Source organism: Betta splendens, chromosome 16 (genome assembly GCF_900634795.4).
Source record: "Betta splendens chromosome 16, fBetSpl5.4, whole genome shotgun sequence".
NCBI classification, from domain to species: Eukaryota; Metazoa; Chordata; class Actinopteri; order Anabantiformes; family Osphronemidae; genus Betta; species Betta splendens.
In genome coordinates this window covers 12,154,287-12,176,786 of record NC_040896.2, presented here as the reverse complement: position 1 = coordinate 12,176,786, position 22,500 = coordinate 12,154,287, and the positions used below count along the sequence as shown (strand labels likewise).

At 48.4% G+C, this 22,500-nt stretch overlaps 3 protein-coding genes across 6 annotated transcripts in view; all 3 read left to right on the top strand.

Annotated features, from left to right (window-relative positions):
• prkcg (protein kinase C, gamma) overlaps positions 1 to 4,480 on the top strand; it is a 14,948-nt gene extending 10,468 nt beyond the window's left edge. For both annotated transcript variants that reach the window (XM_029129208.3, XM_029129209.3), the window contains 6 exons: positions 315 to 377; positions 464 to 602; positions 1,485 to 1,565; positions 1,667 to 1,774; positions 1,947 to 2,087; positions 2,974 to 4,480. In XM_029129208.3, the coding sequence (XP_028985041.1) occupies positions 315 to 377; positions 464 to 602; positions 1,485 to 1,565; positions 1,667 to 1,774; positions 1,947 to 2,087; positions 2,974 to 3,135 (694 nt within the window). In that variant the 3' untranslated portion in view covers positions 3,136 to 4,480. The remainder of the gene's footprint in view (positions 1 to 314; positions 378 to 463; positions 603 to 1,484; positions 1,566 to 1,666; positions 1,775 to 1,946; positions 2,088 to 2,973) is intronic.
• A 1,603-nt stretch (positions 4,481 to 6,083) lies between these two features.
• Positions 6,084 to 14,524, top strand: cacng7b (calcium channel, voltage-dependent, gamma subunit 7b). Of its 2 annotated transcripts, none has more exons than XM_029129211.2 (6): positions 6,084 to 6,241; positions 8,745 to 8,940; positions 9,417 to 9,503; positions 9,773 to 9,913; positions 11,328 to 11,473; positions 11,647 to 14,524. In XM_029129211.2, exons 2-6 carry the CDS (start codon positions 8,745 to 8,747, stop codon positions 12,091 to 12,093), a joined length of 1,017 nt encoding a protein of 338 aa, XP_028985044.1. In that variant the 5' UTR covers positions 6,084 to 6,241; the 3' UTR covers positions 12,094 to 14,524. The 2 variants fall into 2 exon arrangements, with proteins under 2 accessions (XP_028985044.1, XP_055359094.1); XM_055503119.1 differs by lacking the exon at positions 6,084 to 6,241 and adding an exon at positions 6,628 to 7,547.
• A 3,319-nt stretch (positions 14,525 to 17,843) lies between these two features.
• The window catches only part of cacng8b (calcium channel, voltage-dependent, gamma subunit 8b), a 12,126-nt gene continuing 7,469 nt past the window's right edge, over positions 17,844 to 22,500 (top strand). Inside the window, exon 1 of one of the 2 annotated variants that reach the window (XM_029129975.3) lies at positions 17,844 to 18,159. The gene's annotated coding sequence lies outside the window, so the exon portion shown is untranslated. Of the gene's footprint in view, positions 18,160 to 18,361; positions 18,585 to 22,500 lie in introns of those variants that run through there. The other variant, XM_029129976.3, reaches the window with a different exon arrangement.

The following is a 22,500-nucleotide window of genomic DNA, read 5'->3' as shown; positions in this document are numbered from 1 at the left end:
AACTTCTCCTCCCACCACTCTCGTGCTCGTTCGCCGTCCCTCCCCCCGGCTGTTCACCCAATCAATAACGTTTGATCAATCGTCTCAAACCGATTCTTGCGCCGTTGCTCATTTCCCCGCTCTGCTTCTTCATCCTCCTGCCTTTCATCTGCTCGCGTTACTCCCCCCTTTCATCACCCTCCCGCGCTCCATTCCCCCGCTCCTCGCCTCTTGTCATCAGCCGCTCTCGTATCAGCCCCAAAAGCCGCGGACGATTTTCCGGCAGACAATGCGGCCGGCGGTGAGACCCGCTCTCGTCTCCCGTCTCTCCCCAGGTTTTATGCTGCGGAGATAGCGGTCGGCCTCTTCTTCCTCCACAGCAAAGGCATCATCTACAGGTAAAGAACGCCTCCGACTCACGCCTTTTGTAGCTAATGACTGTTACAAGTTATCTATTGAAAGGATTCGTACTGTTCCTCCTCAGGGACCTGAAGCTGGATAACGTTCTGCTCGACAGCGAGGGCCACATAAAGATAGCCGACTTTGGGATGTGCAGGGAGGGCATGTTCGAGGGCGACTCCACGCGCACCTTCTGCGGTACCCCTGACTACATCGCACCCGAGGTACCCTCACCCGCCTCACCCCTCTCACCCCCTCACCCCCCGCGTGGTCCGGGCTCGGCCCTCGGCTCCTCTTCCTCTGCTTGACCTGAGCTGCGACCTTGTCAGCGTTCTTGAATAATTAGCTTCCCGTGATTCAATTAGCGGCGTGCGCTAGTGCTGTGAGAGCGTTGTTGAGAAGACTCAATTGTCCTTCAGAGACTTTGTGTAAGCGAGTTTGTCTTTCTCCTGCTGTAACTGAGAGGTACGGATTAGGCAGCTTCGCTCTTTGACGCGCGCGTGAGGGAAGGTGCCTTCACTGTTGAAGTTGAAGGACTCCAACATCAGCCTGTGGGGGTTTAACGCTGTCGCCACAGTGAACCTTGCTCCACCAGCGGTCTGAAATGTGTGTGGGTGCGTTTCTGTGTGAAGCGATAGTAAACAAATTAGCTCAGACAAACGGTGAAGGACGCGTTATGCTTGTTTGTGGTTCGTGGACTGGAGCAGAAGGAGAAGAGAGGCAGCGGCTGTCGTGCGTCTTTGATATAGTGAAGCTCGCTATGGAACCCCTGGGTATTGACTCTCTTATGTAAACATCCATTGATTCTCCTGCATCTGCCATTTTGGAAGAGATACAATGTGCCTCGCCACAGGGGGAATATGTTGTAGAGAGAGAGGGCGCACGCACGCACACACACACACACACACACACACACACACACACACACACACACACACACACACACACACACACACACACACACACACACACACACACACACACACACACAGATTATTTCTAAGCCCATTCATAGACTGCCTCTGCTTCTGGCTCCAGCTGTCTCCAACTCTTTCTCTCATTCTTCCCTTCCTGCTTCTTTATCATTTCCTCCCCGTCCCTTTCAGATTGTGGCCTATCAGCCCTATAACAAAGCTGTGGACTGGTGGTCGTATGGCGTGCTGCTGTATGAGATGCTGGCAGGACAGGTAATAGTCCGCTCCACCCTGACCATGTGCAGACACGTTGGAGCCTCCACTTCCTGTGCTTTTGTGATCACTGAGCTTCTCCGTTTGTCCTTGGCCTCCAGCCGCCGTTCGACGGTATCGACGAGGAGGAGCTGTTTCAGTCCATCATGGAGCAGAGCGTCCTATACCCCAAAAGTCTCTCCCGGGAAGCTGTCGCTATCTGCAAGGGAGTGAGTCACTTTTCATTCTCTTCCTACTCATACAGAACTTTTAGCACAGAGACTTCAGATAAATGAGTGTTACACTTAAATAATGATTTCAAATATGGAACAAAGTTAACTGTAGAAAAAGAGCAACTTCAGGAGATAAGGCGTGTTAAAGTCTGTCTTTACTCGCTCCCAGCTGCTAACAAAGCACCCGGCCAAGCGCCTGGGTGGAGGAGAGGATGGAGAGAGGGAGATCAGGGAGCATCCGTTCTTCCGCTGGATCGACTGGGACCGACTGGAGAGACTTGAGATCCAGCCGCCCTTCAAACCCAGAACTGTCAGTTGATGGATGGAAAAACAGCCTTTTTCTTCCTTCCTTCCTTCCTTCCTTCCTTCCTTCCTTCCTTCCTTCCTTCCTTCCTTCCTTCCTTCCTTCCTTCCTTCCTTTCTTTCTTTCTTTCTTTCTTTCTTTCTTTCTTTCTTTCTTTCTTTCTTTCTCTCTTTCTCTCTTTCTCTCACTCTGTCACTCGCCCACCACCCGCCCTTTCTTCTCCCTTTCTCTCTCTCTCCTGTCTCTGTCTCTCTGTGGACACTTTCATGGAGCTGAAGCTGTCACTTTCTTCCATCTGTCTCCTTTCTCTCAAACTCCCACACTTTCCTCTCGTTTCCCCTCGTGCTTCCTGTCGACGCCGTCAACAAAAAAAATGCCTTGGCCATTTCATGTGTCTGTTCAAACGTCGCTCTCTCCCTCTGCCTCTGCCCCGTCTCCTTTTTCATCACCTGCGCTGGTTCCTAGAGATGAGCTTTGAGCGAACCGACAGTTCAGTCATAACAGATCGGACCCTGTGACCTCAGCCCCTCCTGCTCCTCCCGTATGCTAATTTGTGCCATCATTAGCCTGCCACCCACCAGTTTGCGGCCCCGGCGCCCATCGGTGAGGTGTACCCTGAGTGAAATGAGCATGCTCAGAGGTTAGAGGCCGAGCCCATTAGCCAAATGAGATTCATATCAGTCAGCGGCTCGGCTGTCATGTGGTGTGAAGGAGCAGCAGAGGAGACGTGAGCAACTTTCTTCCCACAGGAGTTGTGGTAGCGGAGGGTGTGGGTGAGAAAAGACACGGAGGTGGATTCCTTTTATATTTGGACCTTTCTTCTTAACTTACAGTCACTATTAATCACGCCGGTGCCTCCTCGCGCTAATCCTCTGTGTCGCTTCTTCATCAGGGTGGGAAAAAGGGGGAAAACTTCGACCAGTTCTTCACGGCCGCCCCGTCGGCGCTGACGCCCTCCGACCCCGACGTCCTGGCGGCCATCAACCAGGAGGACTTTGAGGGGTTTTCTTTCCTCAACCCGGACTTTGCCCCTTCGCCGCTCACCGCTGTCTGAAATGGCTCCTGCACAGCGACCCGGCCCGTTCTCGCCTAATAGTAGTTCTGTAACAGAGAGCGGAGCCGTAAGTATTAGAGGCACGTCTCACGACCAAAACCCGACGTTTACATCCAGATGCCACGACACCTCTGTAGTCTCCGCCCGACGCATTTTAACCGACTAGTCACCGGATGTGTTGCAAACGACACCAGTTTTATATCTCTTCACGTGATGTAAGAGACCTGTAGTACAGACCTTTTTGCATGCTGTGCTTAGGATTGTTTTCTGTAGACGATCTAAGAATTTAACAAATTCATTAAAAATGTTTTGCATTACTTTAATTAAACTATTTTGTGTTGTGCAAAGTTATATTTACAGCATATTCCCCAAACCAGGGTGGAACTTGTGATCATTAGGCCAGTTCTGCAGCATGAACGAGTCTATGATGCGTTTCTCTCCATCTGTGTGTGTGACACCATTTAAACTGGGCCCATCAAACCCGCGCGCCGTGGGGCAGCTGCGTCCGGCTCCTCCGGCCTGGCTCCTGAACGCAGCACCACCTCGGACAACCCGCTGCAGCGGTGGTGCAGTATCCTCTCCTCACATGTCGGTTGTGTTTCTGTTGTGATTCTTGCACCGGAGCCGAAGTCAGGTCCTGGAAACCACACGCTCTAGAACGTCTGTTGCAGATTGTAGAAAACACGCCTTGTACTGTTGTTTTTCTGCAGCTCACACAAGAGGTTTGTCGTTTTGTCCAGGTACAGATACTTTGTCGTTTGCGTGGAGCGTGAAGCCATAAAGCTTTTTGCTGTGTAAAGATGTACTCACAGCATTGATTTGGGTGTAATTAAAAGAGAGGCGCGCTGGGACTGTTCAATAGATGGAAAACTAATAGCAGCACTGTTAATAAACACTATCTGAGCGGAGCAGGTGCCTGCGAACATACATTTTAATAATCTAATTTCAGTGCTCTTATCGCACTAAACAGCTGCTCATGTGTCACAGAAATCATTTTAATTTGCCCTCAAGCATTTTCCTGTTCTTCTTTCTGCATGATCATGATGGTAGTCATATCTTTTTGTCACCCACAGGATCATCACTACGTCTTTGTTTTCTAATGCAGGTGTGTGTTTGCCTTTTATTGTGGTCAACTATGAAAGGTCGGAGTCAGCCTGATAATTTTAGCTCAGCTTGACTTAAGGGCAAATGCCAATAAACCCTATACTCCAGTAAACTAACCACAATAAGATAATCTAGTCGATGATATTTAACAATAGATGAATGATGTGTCTGTTAGTTTAGCTCACGTTTGTTTTTATGTGCCGGGAAAACATTGAAATAAACTGAAGCGATCGTGACACAACGGCAGTGAAGTGTTTCATTATGTGGCGTTTGTGTGAAGCTGCTGAGCAGCGGACGCGCGCACACGACTCGTTGTCACACTGGCTCGCCTCACTTTCACACATGCTCACGCTCGAAGTGCAGAAGCACACGCACGCACGCACGCACGCACGCACACACACACACACACACACAGAAGATGCTGACCCCTCTTATTTACTGTCGCACTGTAGTTGTCAAACCAGCAAAAACACCTCTCAGGCATCTCACTTTCACTCTCTCCTCCTTAGATGTAGACTCTCTCCTATTACAGCCCCCCCCCCCCCCCCCCCCCCCCCCCCCCCCCCCCATCATGATGGGACTAATATCCCCACAGAGATCTGAATTATAACTAGTTGACCTTCACATTAAAATCTCATCAACTTCCCATCTCCCTCTCCACCTCCATCCTTTCCTCTCTATCTGCCCTTCATAATAATCTTTCCTCTCACTGCTGTAATTTTTTGCCATATTGTTTTATGTAATTCTCTCTAAGTCCATATTTACTGTTTTATCTATTGTCATCATCCTTTTGAAATAGCCTGTGCCTCCGTCAATGGGAGCGTCTTTAACACTAGTTCATGTTCTGCTAATGGTGCTTTACTGTTATTTTAAATAAGGTATAACACGAAGAAGAACACTTTTTCAACAAGATGAGTCTGCTGTGTTTTTACAGGCTCAACACCGGATGTCGTCTGTAAACATCCTGGTTCTAAACTCCTCATCGCAATGTTTCGGTATCTGCATTTGTGTCAGCGAAGCTCCAGCTCTCACTGGTCAGAGTCCATCACTCACTGTCACTGGGATGTGATATCATCGCTCTTCTTCGCTGCTGCCTCCTCTTCCTCCGTCTCACTGTCGCACTTCAATCTCGTATTCTTACTCTCCCTCGCGCTCTTTCACTCGTGCCCTGAGGTCAGAGTGTGCTGTAGACTATTGATATCGTTACTAAAAATATAGGATTCCTCCACCAGCCAACTAAAAATAAAGCAAGGAACATGGACCACTGGAGACAAAGGAGGAGGGGGCAAAGGAAGAGGGAGAGAGTGAGGTTACTGTGCTGTTCTGTGCTTTTGTGCTGCAGTTCGTGTGATCTGGTACTTTGCGGCCTGAAACTCTGACCTATCTGGAATAAAAAACAGCTACTGCACAACTTTTACCTAATAATACTGTACATACAGTAAGAGTCACACCTGCATCGTCTCAAACTCATCAATTAATTTGTCTTAAAAATATATGACTCATTAGATCAATATCATTATTATTTATGTTTGCTCTTTAATACATTGCTGTATTATTATTCCATTCATTAACACAGTCTGGAGAAAAACAGAAACATAGAGAAGAAGCTGTTTTGAAGGATCAGTATGGTGAGACGTAGTAGTTTGACTGGACCTCCTCCCCTCTCTGCCTCTCGCTCTCTCCCCCCTCTCTCCCTCCCTCCCTCCCTCTCTCCCTCTCTCTCCAACACTTCTCCCCCTGCTCACACCACAGCGTGTCTCTTGTAGCCAAAGTAGCTGGACCGATCCACCGCAGAGCCCGGTACAGATGGAGTGAGAGAGAGAGAAAGTGGGGGGATCGCAGGATGGGTGCAGGGGCTTAAACGCGCAGAGGAGGGAGGGGGAGAGTGTGAAGGGAGGAGGTGGGGGGGACGCAGGAAGGCAGAGGAAGACCAAAATCCACCAAGCCTCCCCGGCGCGAGGTGTCTTGGCTACTGACGTGTGCGCACGACTCCCGTGGCAAGGTGAGTGCTCTCTCTGGATGACCACGGCGCGCGGACGCCAGGTTGACAGTGACGCCTGGTGTCGACCCGAATCAGTCAGTTTGAGTGGACGTGTGACGGCGATAACTGCGATGAGCGCGGCGGCTGTGACGCGTCTGCGTGTCGTGTTGGGGGAAACGGCCGCGGCTCATTCTCTCGTAAACACTTAAAGTCAAGTCGTTGGGATCGTCGTTTTTCTTCTCGGTCCGAGCCGCTAATATGTTCTCCTCTCTGTGTTTGTCATCTCCAAACTCCGCGTGAGTGTGTGTGACAGTGGGGGGGGGGGGGGGGGGGGGGGTCTAAACAACCCTGGGCACATTGCTGCCTCATTCAGTCCTCTACTATACTATTGATCTCGTTATATATACGTGTAGTGAGTTGTAGCGAAATGAACTGGCGTAGACTCATCCTGTCCAGTTCCTGTGGTTCCTGTGGTTCTGTGATTGGTGGTTTCAGACCCCCCGCAGGCAGCGGCTCAGGACGCTGCACGGTCGAGGCTGCTTAGGTTGGCACAGGTGTGGGCGCATCCTCCTCGTGGAGTCCTCCGAGTTTTCAGGCCAAGGTCCTTCGCTGTGTTCACCTCCAGCTCATCTGCTCTAAATCCTGACCACGGCTTCCGCTCCCCTCTCTCCTCCCCGGCTCGCTTTACTTTCTGTTGCCTCTTTTGCTCGGATGCTTTCGGCCAAATAATGTCGCGTCCTCTCCTCTTATTCATCCCTCCTGCCTTCTCTTGGTGACTTTCGTTCCTGAGAGGCTTAGAGGTGATGTCAGTCTGCAGATTGTGACAGATTAGCGGGAATTAAACCCTTTGTCCCTCATGTGGATCCTATCTAACCAATTCAATTGGCTCATTACTTTCTGGGTGAGGGAGCTGAGGGGCCTGTCTCACAACGCTAAAATGGGATTGTTATCACAGCTCTAACAGGGAGTCTGAATCCCTTTTCCACCCAGTCTCGATTCCAAGTTCACAATAGCTTTTTCGGCGGAGGATTTTTAGGGCTGATGTGAGCACAATGCTCGAACGGAGAACGAGGTGAATCCATTCGGAGGCGGCCGCATGTGTTTGGCTGGCAGTCTACGGGGGAGATGAGGTAACTGTCCGTGGTGCTGAACCCGTCCGCCGAAGCCACTCAGGCGCACTCATTTCTGCAGTATTGCAACTCTAATTGATTTGCACTTATTCACCGCCGCCTTGGCACATCCTCCAGCTGCTGGAAAGTGTGATTGTTCATCCCAGAGCCCCGCTCCTCTCTGCATCCTGGTCAGCCTCGCCTTCTGTGTCATTTCAGTGAGTTGCTTTGGATTTTATAGTGACTCTGCGTCAAATGCTCCCATTCACACAGACTCAAACTTGCGTTTACGATGTTTTCCCCATTTTCTCCTTGTGAATGTGCTGGAAGTTTGTCTTTAACTGCTGTGACTTTATAATGTTTGGCTGCATTGTTTGGATCTGTCATACCTTTTGCTCCATTAGTCCAAAAGCATTTCTACTTTGCTTTTCTCTGAAGACTTCTCTGATCAGCCCGTGTGAGCCTCGCTTACAAGAATCTCTTTCATCCCTGTAGATGCACAGAGACAGAGGTTCATTCTACTGTGCTCACTCCTTGGACAATAGCTGTCCAGATAAAATGAGTCCAAGATTAATCATTAGGAGTCAAATTACTGTTTCTATTGTAACTCTGCCCAACAAAGAAGGTTTGTCAAACAAAAAGAACAGAAGACGAATGGAGCAGTTTTGATTTGTTTTAGTAATGTTCTGTTGTCAAAGCTTAAGTGCCTCATAAATTGTAAGTGTTTAATTAGTCATCCTGCTTTTTGTTGTATTTTTATGCAAATAGCCGACGCCATACAGCCGCATAAACAAAGTGTGTGTCACCGGGAATAGTCCTTCAACAGTCAAGAAAAGTCATTAAAGAAAGGTAGAAAAACAGAGAGGAATCTCCTCCTGCTGAATCGAGTTTTACCATCACTAAACTCCACAGCTTCACACTCTTATAATATTAACATGTTATCTGCGTTTTACACATGCTTTGCTTATGAAGTGTGATATTATTGCAGCATTTAGTTCTGGCAACCTCTGAACGCGGGGACCGGCTCCAGCACCAACCCTTACAGGGACAAACTGTTGGAATAATGGGTGGATGGATGAAGCATGTAGTAGTTTGTATGGAGAGGTTGTTGGTTAACAGGGACATTACTATGAGAACGGGCAGAAATGCTCCACCTGTGCAACCACTGCAGCGATAGTCCCTCATCACATGTCATATATTGTACAACTCCACAAAAATTGGGGTGATTAGAGTGAACTAGGAAACAAACACACACACACACACACACACACACACAGAGGGGGACATGTGTGTGTCCCAGTGCCTTCCTGTCTTTCACGACCTCCTTTATGACCTCTTCCAAACGGTCCTACTTCCTGTCTTTCCTCTTCCTCCCCTCTTTTCACACCCCTTTACTCCCTCTCTCCGCCCTCCAGATGAGCACATGCAGCAGCCGTGCGCTGACCATTCTGTCCACGGTGTTTGGAGCCTGCGGGCTGCTGCTGGTGGGGGTGGCCGTGTCCACAGACTACTGGCTGATCATGGTGGAGGGCATCATCCTGCAGACGAACCAGAGCACGGAGGTGAAGATGGCGCTGCACTCGGGCCTGTGGAGGGTCTGCTTCGTGGCCGGTAGGGACTTACATACTGTACATACATATGTATGTATGTACATATGTATTTGTTTGAATGTTTGAATGTTCACGCTGAAAAGAAAGATTGCAGCAGAGTGAGACTGTGTGCACGCACTGAGACGCAAACGCATCCAGGCAGTGCGACAGCTGTGTGCGGACATATGTCCACATCGTCCTAGCAGCAAACACTCAAGCAGAGGTAACAGAGCGAGAGAGCAGGAGGGAGGGGAGGCGAGATAGCGAGCGCCTGCCCCCTGGAATCACGGCAGAATATGATCGTTAACTGGGAGCAGGAATGCAAACACACACACACACACACACACACACACACACACACACACACACACACACACACACACACACACACACACACACACACACACACACACACAATCATTTTGGTTTAGTTTCCTCTCTTCATGCATCATCGACTTTGATCCTGAACCTGCATTGTTTCTGTGTGTTTCCTCGCAGGATCTGAAAACGGGAGATGTGTTGCATCCGAGTACTTCACTGAACCCGAAATAGAGATCACCACAGAGAACACGGCAAACATCCTCAGTGAGGACCTCTCACAGAATCACATTAACCATGAGATGTTTTAATTACTGAAAATCAAGATCAACATAAGAAAAGCCTTTTTAATTAGTTCATGTTTACCATTAATTTTGCAGGTTTAGTTTATGTGCCTGTGTTTAACTATTTGTAGATTCACACTGCATTTGACCTGTTAAAATGTTGTCATGTTTTAGACAGGAAGTCGTTTCCCCTCCCCAGTTAAAGGTGACCTTCCCTTCACTTCGTTTAACCTGTGACCTCTCCTCTGACAGAGATGGTGCGCACGGCCACGCCCTTTCCGATGGTGTCGCTGCTTTTCGTCTTCACCGCCTTCGTCATCAGTAACATCGGGCACATCCGGCCTCAGCGCACCATCCTGGCCTTCGTGTCGGGCATCTTCTTCATCCTCTCAGGTGGGACCCCTTCATCAAGTCCTCACTGTCACAGTTCTGTGAGTCAATCTGTGATTGATTATCTCTGCCAGATGCATTAAGTGTCACATGGAGACCCTCCCTCACAGCGCTGTTGTGAGTGAATGATGCAGGTGTGTGTGAGCTGTCACCAGGAACGATGGATGATTGACATTCAGGAATCTTGCTGCTCCTTTGACTTTTTTCTTTTAAAAGAAATTTGCTCAAGCACATTAAACTGTAAAAATTGACTGTGAGTGTGGAAATTGTGTGAAAGTACGAGGCTTTTCATTCTCCAGTGTAGTGACCCCGTTTGACCAGCAGGTGGCCCCCGTGTGCTCAGTGTGTGCTGTGGAGTCTGCCAGGAGCCAAACTGCAGCTCATGCTTTCACAAGGCTGCTTCTGCTGAGGCGTTGGGGGGGGCGGCGCTGCAGAGCTCAGAGGAGCATCCAGCAGAGTCACATTTGACAGCTCCAAGTTGTCATAGCACATTGACTTGCTGATAAAGAGTGTAGCTTAAAAATGCGTCTTATGTAATGGGGGGGGTTATGTAATGGTTGTGGCCCGTGCTGTGGCCGCATTATATTTAATGAAGTCATTGATAATAAGATGATAACAAGGGGGTGAGTGAACTGTAAACTCCCCCCTCTCTCGTTTTTGTATGAATGTGAATATTATGAACTGTCTAAGGGCATCACTGATCTGATAAATGTTAGAGTTGTTTACGTTCTGGTTCATATTATTCAATGCAGCGAGTTCTCTGCTTTTCTTCCACTCAGCCACGTCTACGTCGGTGTCCATGTAGTGATGGTTCCATGTTTAAATAAAGATGCGCTGCCCTGAAGGACACACAGCAGCGCGCGCTCTGCATTTTCCATGGTTTTGGATTTAAGCTGCCAAGCGGCTGTTTATGTAAAGAACGTCCCCGCGTTGCATTTAAATGTTGCAGTGAAAGCTAAAAATACTTCTTCCAGCATGGAGGTTGTGGAATGTTCATTTTTTAATGTCGGCCTGAACGACGCGTCTCGGGCTGAAAGCATGTCAGTGTTTGTGGAGCGGAGGGGTTAATGTTGCATGTGTCGCTTCCGGGTGAAAACAGTCAGTTTTTCCATACGGTGCTTTCACTGACTTCGTTTAGCACTTTACAGACACAGGTAACCTCGAAGTGGTCTGTGTCGAGACCTCTGAACATTTCATTGTATCTATATTTAAAGCCGTGTTGTCATAACCAAACGTGTAAAGAAGTTTAGTTTTGCTCAGTTTAGTTAACGTTTCTAGACTAAAAATGAAAGACAGAGGCCTCAAGAAGAGACAAAAGTTGCGCAGTGCTACATTGTTTCAGTTTTGAATGAATTGTAATTCACCGGTCTTTATTGCTCGTTGACCCCTGCTGTGTTTCTCCTCTCTCTGACTCCAGGCCTCAGTCTGGTGGTGGGCCTGGTGCTCTACATCTCCAGCATTAATGATGAGGTGATGAACCGGCCCAGGGAGCCTGAGCAGTTCTTCAACTACCACTACGGCTGGTCCTTCGCCTTCGCTGCATCTTCCTTCTTACTCAAAGAGGTCAGTGACAGAGTGAAAACGGTGACGGAGTCATGTTTTATTGTCTGCGGCCTGACATGATTCTCAGATTTCTCTTTTTATCTCTGCACAAAATGTATATCTGTATCCACTGTAAGTGCCTCTCTATTACATCCTATTTCCCCCTTGTGCCTGACTGTCACTCCGTGTCTCAGGGGGCCGGGGTGATGTCAGTCTATCTGTTCATGAAGCGATACGCTGAGGAAGAGATGTACCGCCCCCATCCTGCTCTCTACCACCCCCGCCTGTCCGAAAGCAGCGACTACAGCGGCCAGTTTCTCCACCCAGAATCCTCCTGGCCTCCACCCAAGCGGGGCTGCAGCACCTCCGAGGCCTCCAGCGACATCTCCATCCAGCTCAACCAGGCGCCCCCGGCGCCGCCGAAGGGCGGCCTGCAGCCTGGCGCTCAGGGCAGCCCCCCCTCCTCAGCGGGAAGCTACCCGATGCCCCAGCAGCCCGCCGGCTACCCGTCCACGCACACGCTGCCCCGGTCGCACTCCTCGCACCCGCAGGGCCAGGTCCTGCCCATGGCCATGCCCCCGTCGCCCGTCCCCCCCCCTCACTATCACGCACATATGCACATGAGCGCCTCCCCCTGTTAGGAAGGGGGAGCAGGGGGGACTCTGTACGTTTAGAGTTGGATGAGAGTAGACGCAGCTCATGTGTGATCGCAGGGAATGAGAGGTGGCATGAAAATTGATGGGATGTCTGACGATACCTTTGGAACGATATGAATCAACGAAGGAGTCTGAAAGCGGGGAATTTCTACTATTTTACACACAACTAAACAATGAGAGGAGAAAATAATGAATTTAATTTAGACTGAGGGGAAGAAAGTGTTTCCTAGAAAGACTTAGGTTGGCTTGAGTGACAGTGGTGATACGGGGGAGGCGGGAGGGGGGAGGCAGGGAGAGCAGGGGCTGCGGTACAATTCGAAGATACTGCAGTGCTGCAGAAGATTTGTATGCACTTGGAAATGTACAGTGCAAAAAACAGCGTGATGACAGAGACGGTGGATGCATCTACTTCTGTACATACACATTCAAGACGTCTCCATTCTACATCATCAATCCACCTTCAGAAGTCACAATGTCAACGTAGTATTGCAGTTACTATTTAAAACAAGTTAGGAACCAGTAATTATGGAATGAGAGAACTATAAATTTTACGTGGATGATGTTCTGGAATGTGATGAAGGAAAACAACTTTATCTTTTACATATTGCATCAACGGAAACGCACACTTTTAACTTATTGTACATAAAAGTGCACATGAGGACTGACGTGACGCCGTTGTAAACCGTGAATGAAGGTTCACACATAGTGACATTCATGAAGGCCTGACTCATCTGCTTTGTAGCAGTCTGTGCAACAGGCCTCAGTGCGACCACCAACCCACCCTCTGGATGCAGTGGCTGCTGGTTTGACGGAGGCACCACCCAATGATGACGCGGGGCTGTGATGCCCTCTACTGGCCACCGTTCGAAACTGGCCCCAGAACAGCTTTTGGTTCGGTTCCCAGTCTTTTCATCCCTGTGTGCCAGTCGATGGCGCAGCGCTGACGCGTCGCACTGAAAACAACGGCTTTGCAGTGAATGTCGGGAGCAACAGAAGAGAGACTTTTAGTAGTATTTAAGGCGTTAATGCTGTTTTATTTCTGGGGGAAAACTATTCATTTGCACTTTCTAACAGCATTTGCATCTGGCATTTCTTGTGTTTAGAGCTGCAACTAGTTATTACTCTATGAGTTTACTGTTTGATTGGTTAGTTTCATTTTGCATATAAACCATTTATAAGAAACACATAAAAGTAATTTAAAACGTTTTCATAGAAAACAACATCCTTATGTTGCTTAAAGCTACATTCTAATGGTTGACAAACCATTCATTTCATCACTGTTTACACAGTAACTGTGAAAGAGAAGGTCTTTAAGTGATAATTCTGCATTTAATCACAACCTTATTTACCACAAATCAACATGGCGCATTAGTCGAAGTGTTTGTTATGTATCTGTTGCAGCTCTGCATGTGTTACATTTATTTAGGTTGTTGCCTTTGGTAAATTGAGCTATCAGCTGTTTGTCCATATATAAAGAGTGGGAGTAACATTTCCTTTAAATACATCAAAGTAGCACAATGTATTATATAACACTGCAATGCGTTTCAGCCTGCATCCACATGGCAAAGATGAGTTTAGCCACATTTTACTACATTGTGTGGTTACGTAGCTATTATTAAGCTGCTCCAACACTAACATGTCAAGGAAACAGGGACCTGCATGTCAAAAGCCACTTTATTTGAATTTAGACTATTAATGTATTGTCTGCTAGAGTCACGTCAGGCGTCAGAGCATGTTGATACAACTTGATCTCCGTAAAGAGATTCAAACCACTGTGGTTTTCATTATCACTGTGACGTTGGAGGGGAGGAAACACTCGCCTTGTCCCACAGATGATGTGTGGGATGAAAATCAGAAGAGCCTATAGAAGAGAACAAAAAGTGAGATATCATGTTTCCACCTTCATGCAGAGTTGTTTCACCGTCATTGTGTTTATTTCTGCAGATCCTAAACTCGGCGTAGCTGCTATAGTTGGTGTTGATTCTGCTGTTCGGGGGTTAAGTGCCTTGCCAGGGGCACCTCAGCAGTTGCTACAGGCCTTAGATGCATCCCTCTGTTTCTTCCTATTGGTGACTTATGTCACCTTTCAATTCATATGATCTGAGAATCATCCTACGCCCCTAAAACTGCAGCAGCTCTATTGTTTCACGCCCTTTAGTTTCCCGACCCTCCTTCTTTCTTTGATTATATGAAAACGTGTTGCTACGCTTGCTTCTGCATAAGGCCTAGTTGTCTTGCATACGACCTTTAGTGTTTACAAAAAAACAAAATGGCTTAAACAACCACGTCTCAGTGCTTCAATATAACCAGTGCTGTATAATCTGGAGTAGAATATAAGTGTAATAAGACCGCTGTTCTTCAAAGTGTAAACACATGTCACTTACGTAGCTCTAATAAAACTTTTAACGTGGGTTCATACCGTTTTCTCCTACTGTTTTTTTTCTGCCTGGTTCGTGCTACAAAGAAGATCATTGTAAGTAAACGCACACTGCACTGCAGTTAACCACTGGCTGTGAACCAGGCTCCCTCCTCAGTCATGGCTGAGCCACCACAGCCTGAGGGCAGACATCGATTAGACTGCTTTATGGATGGAAGTGCTTGTGCGTTGATGTGTACATTGGTGATGTTTGCGTCATGAGAAGCAGCCTGAAAACGGCAGCAATAAACACAACGGTGACTTCTTAAAGGAATAATATTTAGATCAGGTACTTGTATTGTTGTACTGTACATGGAAACCCATAAAGCAATGACTCACACAAAGTTCTGAGCTGTCTTGAAAAATGTTTTGCTTCAAATAATAAGAAAGACTAGAACTGTGATCAAGGATCATGTGTATTAGCCAAGACTAAAAGGAAATTCAAAATGATGCTGCTGCTGTGTGTGTGTGTGTGTGTGTGTGTGTGTGTGTGTGTGTGTGTGTGTGTGTGTGTGTGTGTGTGTGTGTGTGTGTGTGTGTGTGTGTGTGTGTGAGAGAGAGAGAGAGGAGTTTTACGTTCAAACATCAAATATCCACGGGTCAATAAAACTAAAACCCAGAAAGAGCACTCTGCTGGTGGGACCTACAGGACCAAGTGTTCTGTGTATGTGTGCGTGTGTGCGTGCGTGCATGACAGCATGTCTGCTGATGGATGTCTGACTGCAAATGTAAACAATAGAGATTAGATTGTGAATCATGTTTGTTGTGTGCCCACTTTTCTGTAATGATGTGTGCTTTTTCACTGTGTGAGTGTATTTGCCTCTGTCTGTATTTCTTTACTTCTTCTGTGACATGTAAGGGCTTGACTGTGTGTGTGTGTGTGTGTGTGTGTGTGTGTGTGTGTGTGTGTGTGTGTGTGTGTGTGTGTGTGTGTGTGTGTGTGTGTGTGTGTGTGTGCATGGACATGGGTTGAGTGGATCTCCCTTTTTACCATCACCATTACTGCATGAAAGACCTGTCACTCTGTATTAGCTCTCTTCAGCTCTCCCTCTCCCCTCCTCTGTGTATATGTGTGTGAGTGTGTGGCGTTTATGTGTATGAGAGATACAGAGAGAGGTGAACTGGGCAGCAGAGCCACTTTAGAGCCATTGAAGGTCATTGTTCGCCTAGTTTTGTGCATCCTTGTGTGAAAGCAGCAGCTCAGCCACTAGCTCCATTTATATAGATCTGTGTATGACATAATTTAGTCTCCACCATAAACAGTGGGCTCCATCATGACTATAGGCATAGAGTTTATAATCATGGCACCGATAGTCAAGTGAAACCAATATCCTGCATTTCTATTTGTTTTAGTACCACAACGTTGACCTGTAGATGTTATTTCTCTCTCTCTCTCTCTCTCTCTCTCTCTCTCTCTCTCTCTCTCTCTCTCTCTCTCTCTCTCTCTCTCTCTCTCTCTCTCTCTCTCTCTCTCTCTCTCTCTCTCTCTCTCTCTCTCTCTCTCTTCCTCTTTCTCTCTCGCTCTCTCTGCAGGGCTGCTTTCATGCTGTATTTCCCAGAACTACCAGCGCAGGCCTCCTCCTCCTTCTCCTCCTTATCGTCATCGTCATCATCATCATCATCATCATCATCATCATCATCATCATCATCATCATCATCATCATCATCATCGTCGTCGTCGTCGTCGTCGTCATCATCATCATCGTCGTCGTCATCGTCATCGTCATCACCATCATCATCATCATCATCATCATCATCATCATCATCATCATCATCATCATCATCATCGTCGCCGTCGTCATCGTCATCGTCATCGTCATCGTCATCATCATCATCATCACAGAGAGGAAGTGTCCCACTGGTTCTCCATCCAGCTCTCCAGCAAAAACTATTGACACCTATGGGCTAAACAGCACACACGCACGGGCGAGTGCTGTAACTCACTGTAACTCCAAAAATCTGCAGTAAACTACCTCAGATTTCAGACACTCAGAAAACTGATGAGGTTTGTTCAGAAGAAGCACAAAGGTTTTGTTCTTGACGTGATGCTGTCACTTCAGAGTCTGGGATGAAATCATCAGAAATTTATTTCCCAATGAACTGTATGGATGCGATGACAGCATATGTACAGATGGTAACCATCCCATCTATAGTTGTTTCCCAGTGGGTTAAGCATGATAGTCTCATCAGGAGTCCAGGGTTCAGTTATTTTTATTGATTTTCATGTCAATGAAAATTAAAATGGTCATTTTTAGAATAACCAGTATTATTGCCAAACCAACTCTGACCTATCATTCAAAACCCACCTTGTGAATGTTTTTCACATAATATAGTATGTGATACTATATGTTGTTTGCCTGAAGTCTCATAGCATAGTATGTGAAAGAAAGTGACATAGTATAGTTTTGCAATAAAACTATTCATATTTGATGTGGTGGCAGCAGAGATTACTAAAAACACAAGATGGAATTTGATCCTCAGTTCCAAATGTGAAGTGTTTGTGTTTTTGAAAATGTACCTGAAAAAGATGTATCATGTGGTGAAAAATGTCAACACTATGACACTTTTTCACCTCGAGGAAAGCGTGGTTTCCATTTCCACAGCAGCGCTTAGACTCTGGGAGGATGAAACAAATCAACCCACTGACTCTTGAGAGGAGCGATGCTCATGTGATAACGACAATATCAGTTCATAGTTTTGTTCTCAATTGTTTTTATACTTTATATACTATAGATACTATTATATGCTAGAATTTGACCCTGTCTTTACAGGTCAGAAGTTTTTATGATTAAAGCTCCGCCTTCTGGTTGTACGCTGAAACTGCGTCATTGGTGGTTTGAAAAGTGGGCGTGGTCGGGTTTAAATATTGACTCCTCCTCCAGACCGCAGACGGAGGGGGCCACTGGTAAGTGACCAGTGAGTGTGCGGTCAACAGAGTGATTGCTCGTAAGCCAACCGAAATCAGCAGCTCTGAAATGCTCCATTTATACAAACGTGCAGCCTCGCGCGCACAGCACACGCTCCAATAAGCACATGCAGACCAAATTCACCAGTAGAGGGGAAGGGTAGGGCGGGGGGGGCAGGGGTTAACCCGTCGCCATCATCTGGAGCATTCGTGGTGGATGTCATGGTGTCTCGGGTCGATTGTGCCGTTGTCCGCCGTCCCTCACGTCAGTCGGGAGTTCGGGGTTTGCTTTTTGTGGGACGCGACAAGTTGCTGGCGTCGGGCTCAGTGTGCGAGAAACAGATAGCGGAGCAGACAGGCAGGCTCGCGCTCGTCCAACCGGAGGGGAAGAGAAGGGGAGGGGAGCGGGGGGGGGAGGCGCATTCACCCCGAGTACACACAAGCAGCGGCCACATCCACTGTAGACAAATCCGTGCTCAGTGACGTGTTCCCTATCAGCCTTTTTATGCATCTTCAGTCCTTTCGGCTCTTTGGAACTGAACCAGGAACGGAACCTTTGCTCTCGCGCGCGCCTCCGATCTCTCTTTTGTTTGTTTGTTTATTTATTTATTTAGCGCCTCGATAGAGTCGTTGCAGGCGACGGCGTCCACCCCCTCTCCTCCGCTTCCCTCCATCTCCTCCGCTTCGGGAGTGCGACGCGCAGAGACGCTCTGGAACCGAAGCCGCGCAGGTAAGACCTCTGCGCGCCTCCTTTGATCGCTGTGATCACACCGCGTTTTCCAGCCGCAGCCGGAGCACACTTCATCTCATTTACTCGACACGGGTTGGTTACACGTTGCCCGCAACTTAGCCCGCTCGTGGCTGTGACGGCTGCGGGATGCACGGGAATAAACGGGGATAATTCTCCAGCTCTCTGATTACGCACTGAATGATACGTTTCCCACCTATTTCCTCGGGTCTATAATTAGCGACCGCATCGTCTATTATGCAAATGAACCCCTTATAATAGCTCGTTTGATGCTCCCCTCGCATCCGCGCGGCAGGTGCTGGGACTGGAGTGTCTGCGGGAACGATCGGCTACTCATCCCGCAAAGCCAGGAGTTATTTGCGTGCGCGTGGGTCTGCGTCTGAACATGGGATGCGTGTCTCCGTCCGGTGAGTTTCCTCTGTACCGGCCGCTTGGTACTAAGCGTCCATTTTCCAGCGTGCAGCCTTTGCAGGCAGGGTGACGAGTGTGTGGCTCGCTCTCTGAGTGAATGCACCGCAGTGGGCATCACTGTACTTGAGCTTCGCACGCGCAAAGGGAGGAGCTTCCGCCGCTGGACTCCTCGCAGAGGCCACAGTCCTGGGCCACATCATATGATTTCATGCATTATGGGATTCATTCATTTGCTCTTTCTGTGTCGCTGGTCACCTGTGTCTGAAGGAGCCGACGGCTCCAAACGTCTGGCGTCCAATCAGTGGCTCGTTCCTCTTTAGTTCACAACTGGCCCCAGGGTGGAACAAAGCCTCCAAGTGGAGACGCTGCGAGGATGTGCACTGCAGCAATCAGGAATGACCGGGCTGCGCGTGCGACCGCTGGGGCTGCGGATGATGACAGGCACAACTTTAAAAGGCTTCTCCCACTGTGGTCGCTCGCGGTTTGGGTGATTGTAGCACAAACGCCCCCCCCCCCCCTCCGCCCCCGCCGAGCAGCTGAGCTTTTGATTTGGGTGCTGCATCGGCGCGAGCAGCCGTCGGCACCCGCTCCTGTTACCGCACAGCCGAGCGACGTGGCTCGCGCACCGTCACACGTCTCCTGCTGAACTTTTGAATTGGACATATTGTGTCACTTCAGTGTGAAGCGACGGTGTCAGAACGGAAGGGGGGGGGCGGCAGTAAACACTCATCTCTGCAGATGCTTAAACACCCTTCCATCTCTTTTTACTCCGTGCATCATAAAGCACGTGACACAGCCACACTGTGGGTTCAGTGCCTCCACATCGTGGGACCTCGAAGGCGACGCGCGTGCAGCATCCTGAGCGTGTGCAGCGGTGGTAAATCTGACAGGCGGCCGTGAGGACGTGTGATTCTTCGCTCACCTCTCAATCAACTTTCAGTAAATCTCTCACCGAGGCGTGGTTGGCGCCGCCGTCTGTAGGTCACGGCCCCGTCGGCCCCTCCACCGTCCGCGCTGACCCCTGTCTGCTCTGTGTGTCTGACGTGTTCGGGCCTTGATGATCGTCTCTGTGGATTTTGGACCGCTTTCAAAAGCCCTCAGTCGCCTTTAATATCTGCCGTTTTAGCGTAAAGGTGACTCATTGCAGTCGATACTGGTGTGTGGCCCACACACAGGCGCTAGCTGTGTTGTAGCTCGGGCCAAATCATCATCATCTATTGCATGAGCCGAGCAGAACCCGTCAGAACCCCGAAGGCGAGTCTGCGGCGCTCGTTCAGGGGATCAACGTCGCTGCTGCGATTTCCTCGATGATCCACAAGTTACAAGTTATGATTTAAGATCATAGTTGAGATCACTAAATCTCAGGGTCAAACAAATCATTAAGTACCACAGTCCAGTCATTTCACTGTGTGACTGAACACTAGTTATTATTTAGTGATATATTATGAATCGTTTTATCGACCGCTGTAGCTGTGACCTGTGCATGAATTGACCTGGTCTTTTTATGATTCGGGAGCTACAGACAACTGTGAGCAGGTCTTAAAAAACCTCTGTCCACCACTCAGCGAAAAGATGAGGACAAAGCACATTTTCAAAGGAGCCTGAAGGTAGCCAGCCGTTGGTAGTGAAGGTCCATAATGTCGGGAGCCACAGCGTTTGGCCTTGAGCGCGTTCTGATGTGTGAGGTGACGTTCACGGTGGAGCTCAGTGGAGCTCAGTCCACACACAACATATGGAACCAGAGCCGTGTGGCATCTCAGCCATTGGACCGAAATAATGTCCACTAGCGTGATCGCGTTTGTGGGGATGTTCTGCTTTTCTCAACATCTTTCTGTTGTCAGACACTCGTCGTACAAAACTTCAAGAAAGTGTAACAGGTTGGAAGCAAATGTCAAGAAAAGATCAAAATGCTGTCATTTATTACACAAATCATTACAAACAGTGCTAATTGTGAACGATCAGCGCTTTAGCTTGCATTGGCATTAACTCATTTTGCCAATATTGCTCAGCAGTTACAGTAATTATTAGCTGCCGTCGACTGAGGCCTGCTTGGTGCTAATGTTGAGCTCTTTCTTTTATTAGCTGCTCTCTTTTGTCCTGCACACACTCGGCAGGATAATAGGTGAGCAGCGCCTCTTCCCGCATGAAACATTCATTTGGAGGAGCTCTTTGCGTCCGATCGGCTTCCAGAGGGCGCCGTCTCTAAACACGCACACGTCTCACGCATATGTTCAAAGGCTTCTGAGCATCTGCTCGTCCACAGACACTTTATTTTGGGAACTCTTAGGCCAAGGTGTCGCTGTCGCTGCCTCCGCGGGCTCTGACGGACACGGGCGGAATGGCAGCTCTGCTCCGGAGCCTCTTCCGAACGTGACCTATTTCGCGATGTTATTGTCGCCGTTTGGAGGCTGCGTCTGCGCTTGTTTGAGGAGGGAAGGTTTGCTCGTCGATCTCCTCCCGCACCTGTGTGTGTGCGTGTGTGTGTGCGTGTGTGTGTGTGTGCGTGTGTGTGTGTGTGTGTGTGTGTCTGTGCATGTGCTTGTGTGTGTGTGCATTTGTGTGCGTGTGTGTGCGTGTGTGTGTGTGTGTCTCGGCAGCGAGCGCAGGTGCACCGTGGTTTTTCTCGTGATTAAGGAGCCAAATCATTTCGGTCACTGCTCTGAATATTCAGGCATGTTTTCTTAATGCTGCTGCTGCCGTCGAACGCTTGTAATTACTGTCATTAAAAGCAGGCCCAGTCTTTAAGTCAGAGTCTCCTCATGTCAAACAGCGATTGTCTTGTTTGTCTGTTATTAGGAAGCATGACCACACAGCTCTAATGCCTTTCATCTGTATGAAAAGTCTTATATACAATGTTATTTCCTGATAGTACTTTGGCTAATGGATCTCCTGTGTGACGTATGGCGGCGTATTTGGGGCCAACCAGTCCTCTGTACTTTACACCATACTCTGTCTCGCTGGGAGTGACTCATGCAGGTAGACGAGATTGCATCCGAAGCTTTCTGACAGGTGAGGATCAGGGCCCTAATGGTCCCTGCAGCATCCGGCTCTGGAACCTCAGCTTCTGGTCCTGGTCCTCGTCGCTGCAGCACTGTACGTCCTCATCACCCACTTAATTGGCCTCTGGCTACTGTCAGCGTTACAAACGCACTATGAGAGCGCCGCTGTGAAAGGTAGCTGTGGGCAGCTCGGCATGTTTTGCCATATTCTTGATCTTAAATCAAGCATTCCTCAGCATCCGTCTCCGGTAGCGACCGGCCTTGTCGGATGCTTCACCTCCCCAGTGCTCTGCAGATGTGGACTCATGGGACGCTGGAGATAACGTCTATGATTTCACTGACTAAAGCGCTCACGCTGCTGCAAGGATCTGGGTGTGGTTCACGTAGCAGGCGAGACAGCGCGGGGGAGGAAGGAGCATTTCGTGTCCAGTCACTGAGATGAAAGTTGCTCATGTGGCACACGGGCCGAGGAGTTTTCCAGCTGCTGGTTCTGCTTCCACATTGTGCATCAGGGATTCTCCCTCTGGCCTGGTCTGCTCTGCTGCTCGGCCTATAGACTTTACACTTGGATGATGACATGGATGAAAAAAAGAAATCATGTTTCGAGGCCGCGGGAACATTTTGCAAATATTTTTGTAATCCTACAAGTGAGCACTTGGAAAAACCACTGACCAAATTCAAAATGATTTAATGACTAATCACTAAATTGTGGTGTTGCCACCAGGGCACACAAATATATGTCTTATCTTTGTACATTCTCTTGGTAATTAAACTCTGTTCTTAAGTGCTGTTCTGCTCTACTTCCTTCCTTCTTTATCACTAAAATTGCCGATAATTAAATGACAATTCAAATCTCCTCCACGGGGGAGTTTTTCTAAGGGGAAATGTTTAAGGTCATTCGCTGCATTCAGGA

What these genes read in the sequence shown, in the direction of transcription:
- cacng7b (XM_029129211.2), top strand. Translation starts at nt 8,745, where the DNA reads ATGAGCACATGCAGCAGCCGTGCGCTGACCATTCTGTCCACGGTGTTT. An exon ending in GAACACGGCAAACATCCTCA is followed by an intron (nt 9,504 to 9,772) that starts GTGAGGACCTCT and finishes CTCCTCTGACAG; the next exon opens with AGATGGTGCGCACGGCCACG. An exon ending in CATCTTCTTCATCCTCTCAG is followed by an intron (nt 9,914 to 11,327) that starts GTGGGACCCCTT and finishes CTCTGACTCCAG; the next exon opens with GCCTCAGTCTGGTGGTGGGC.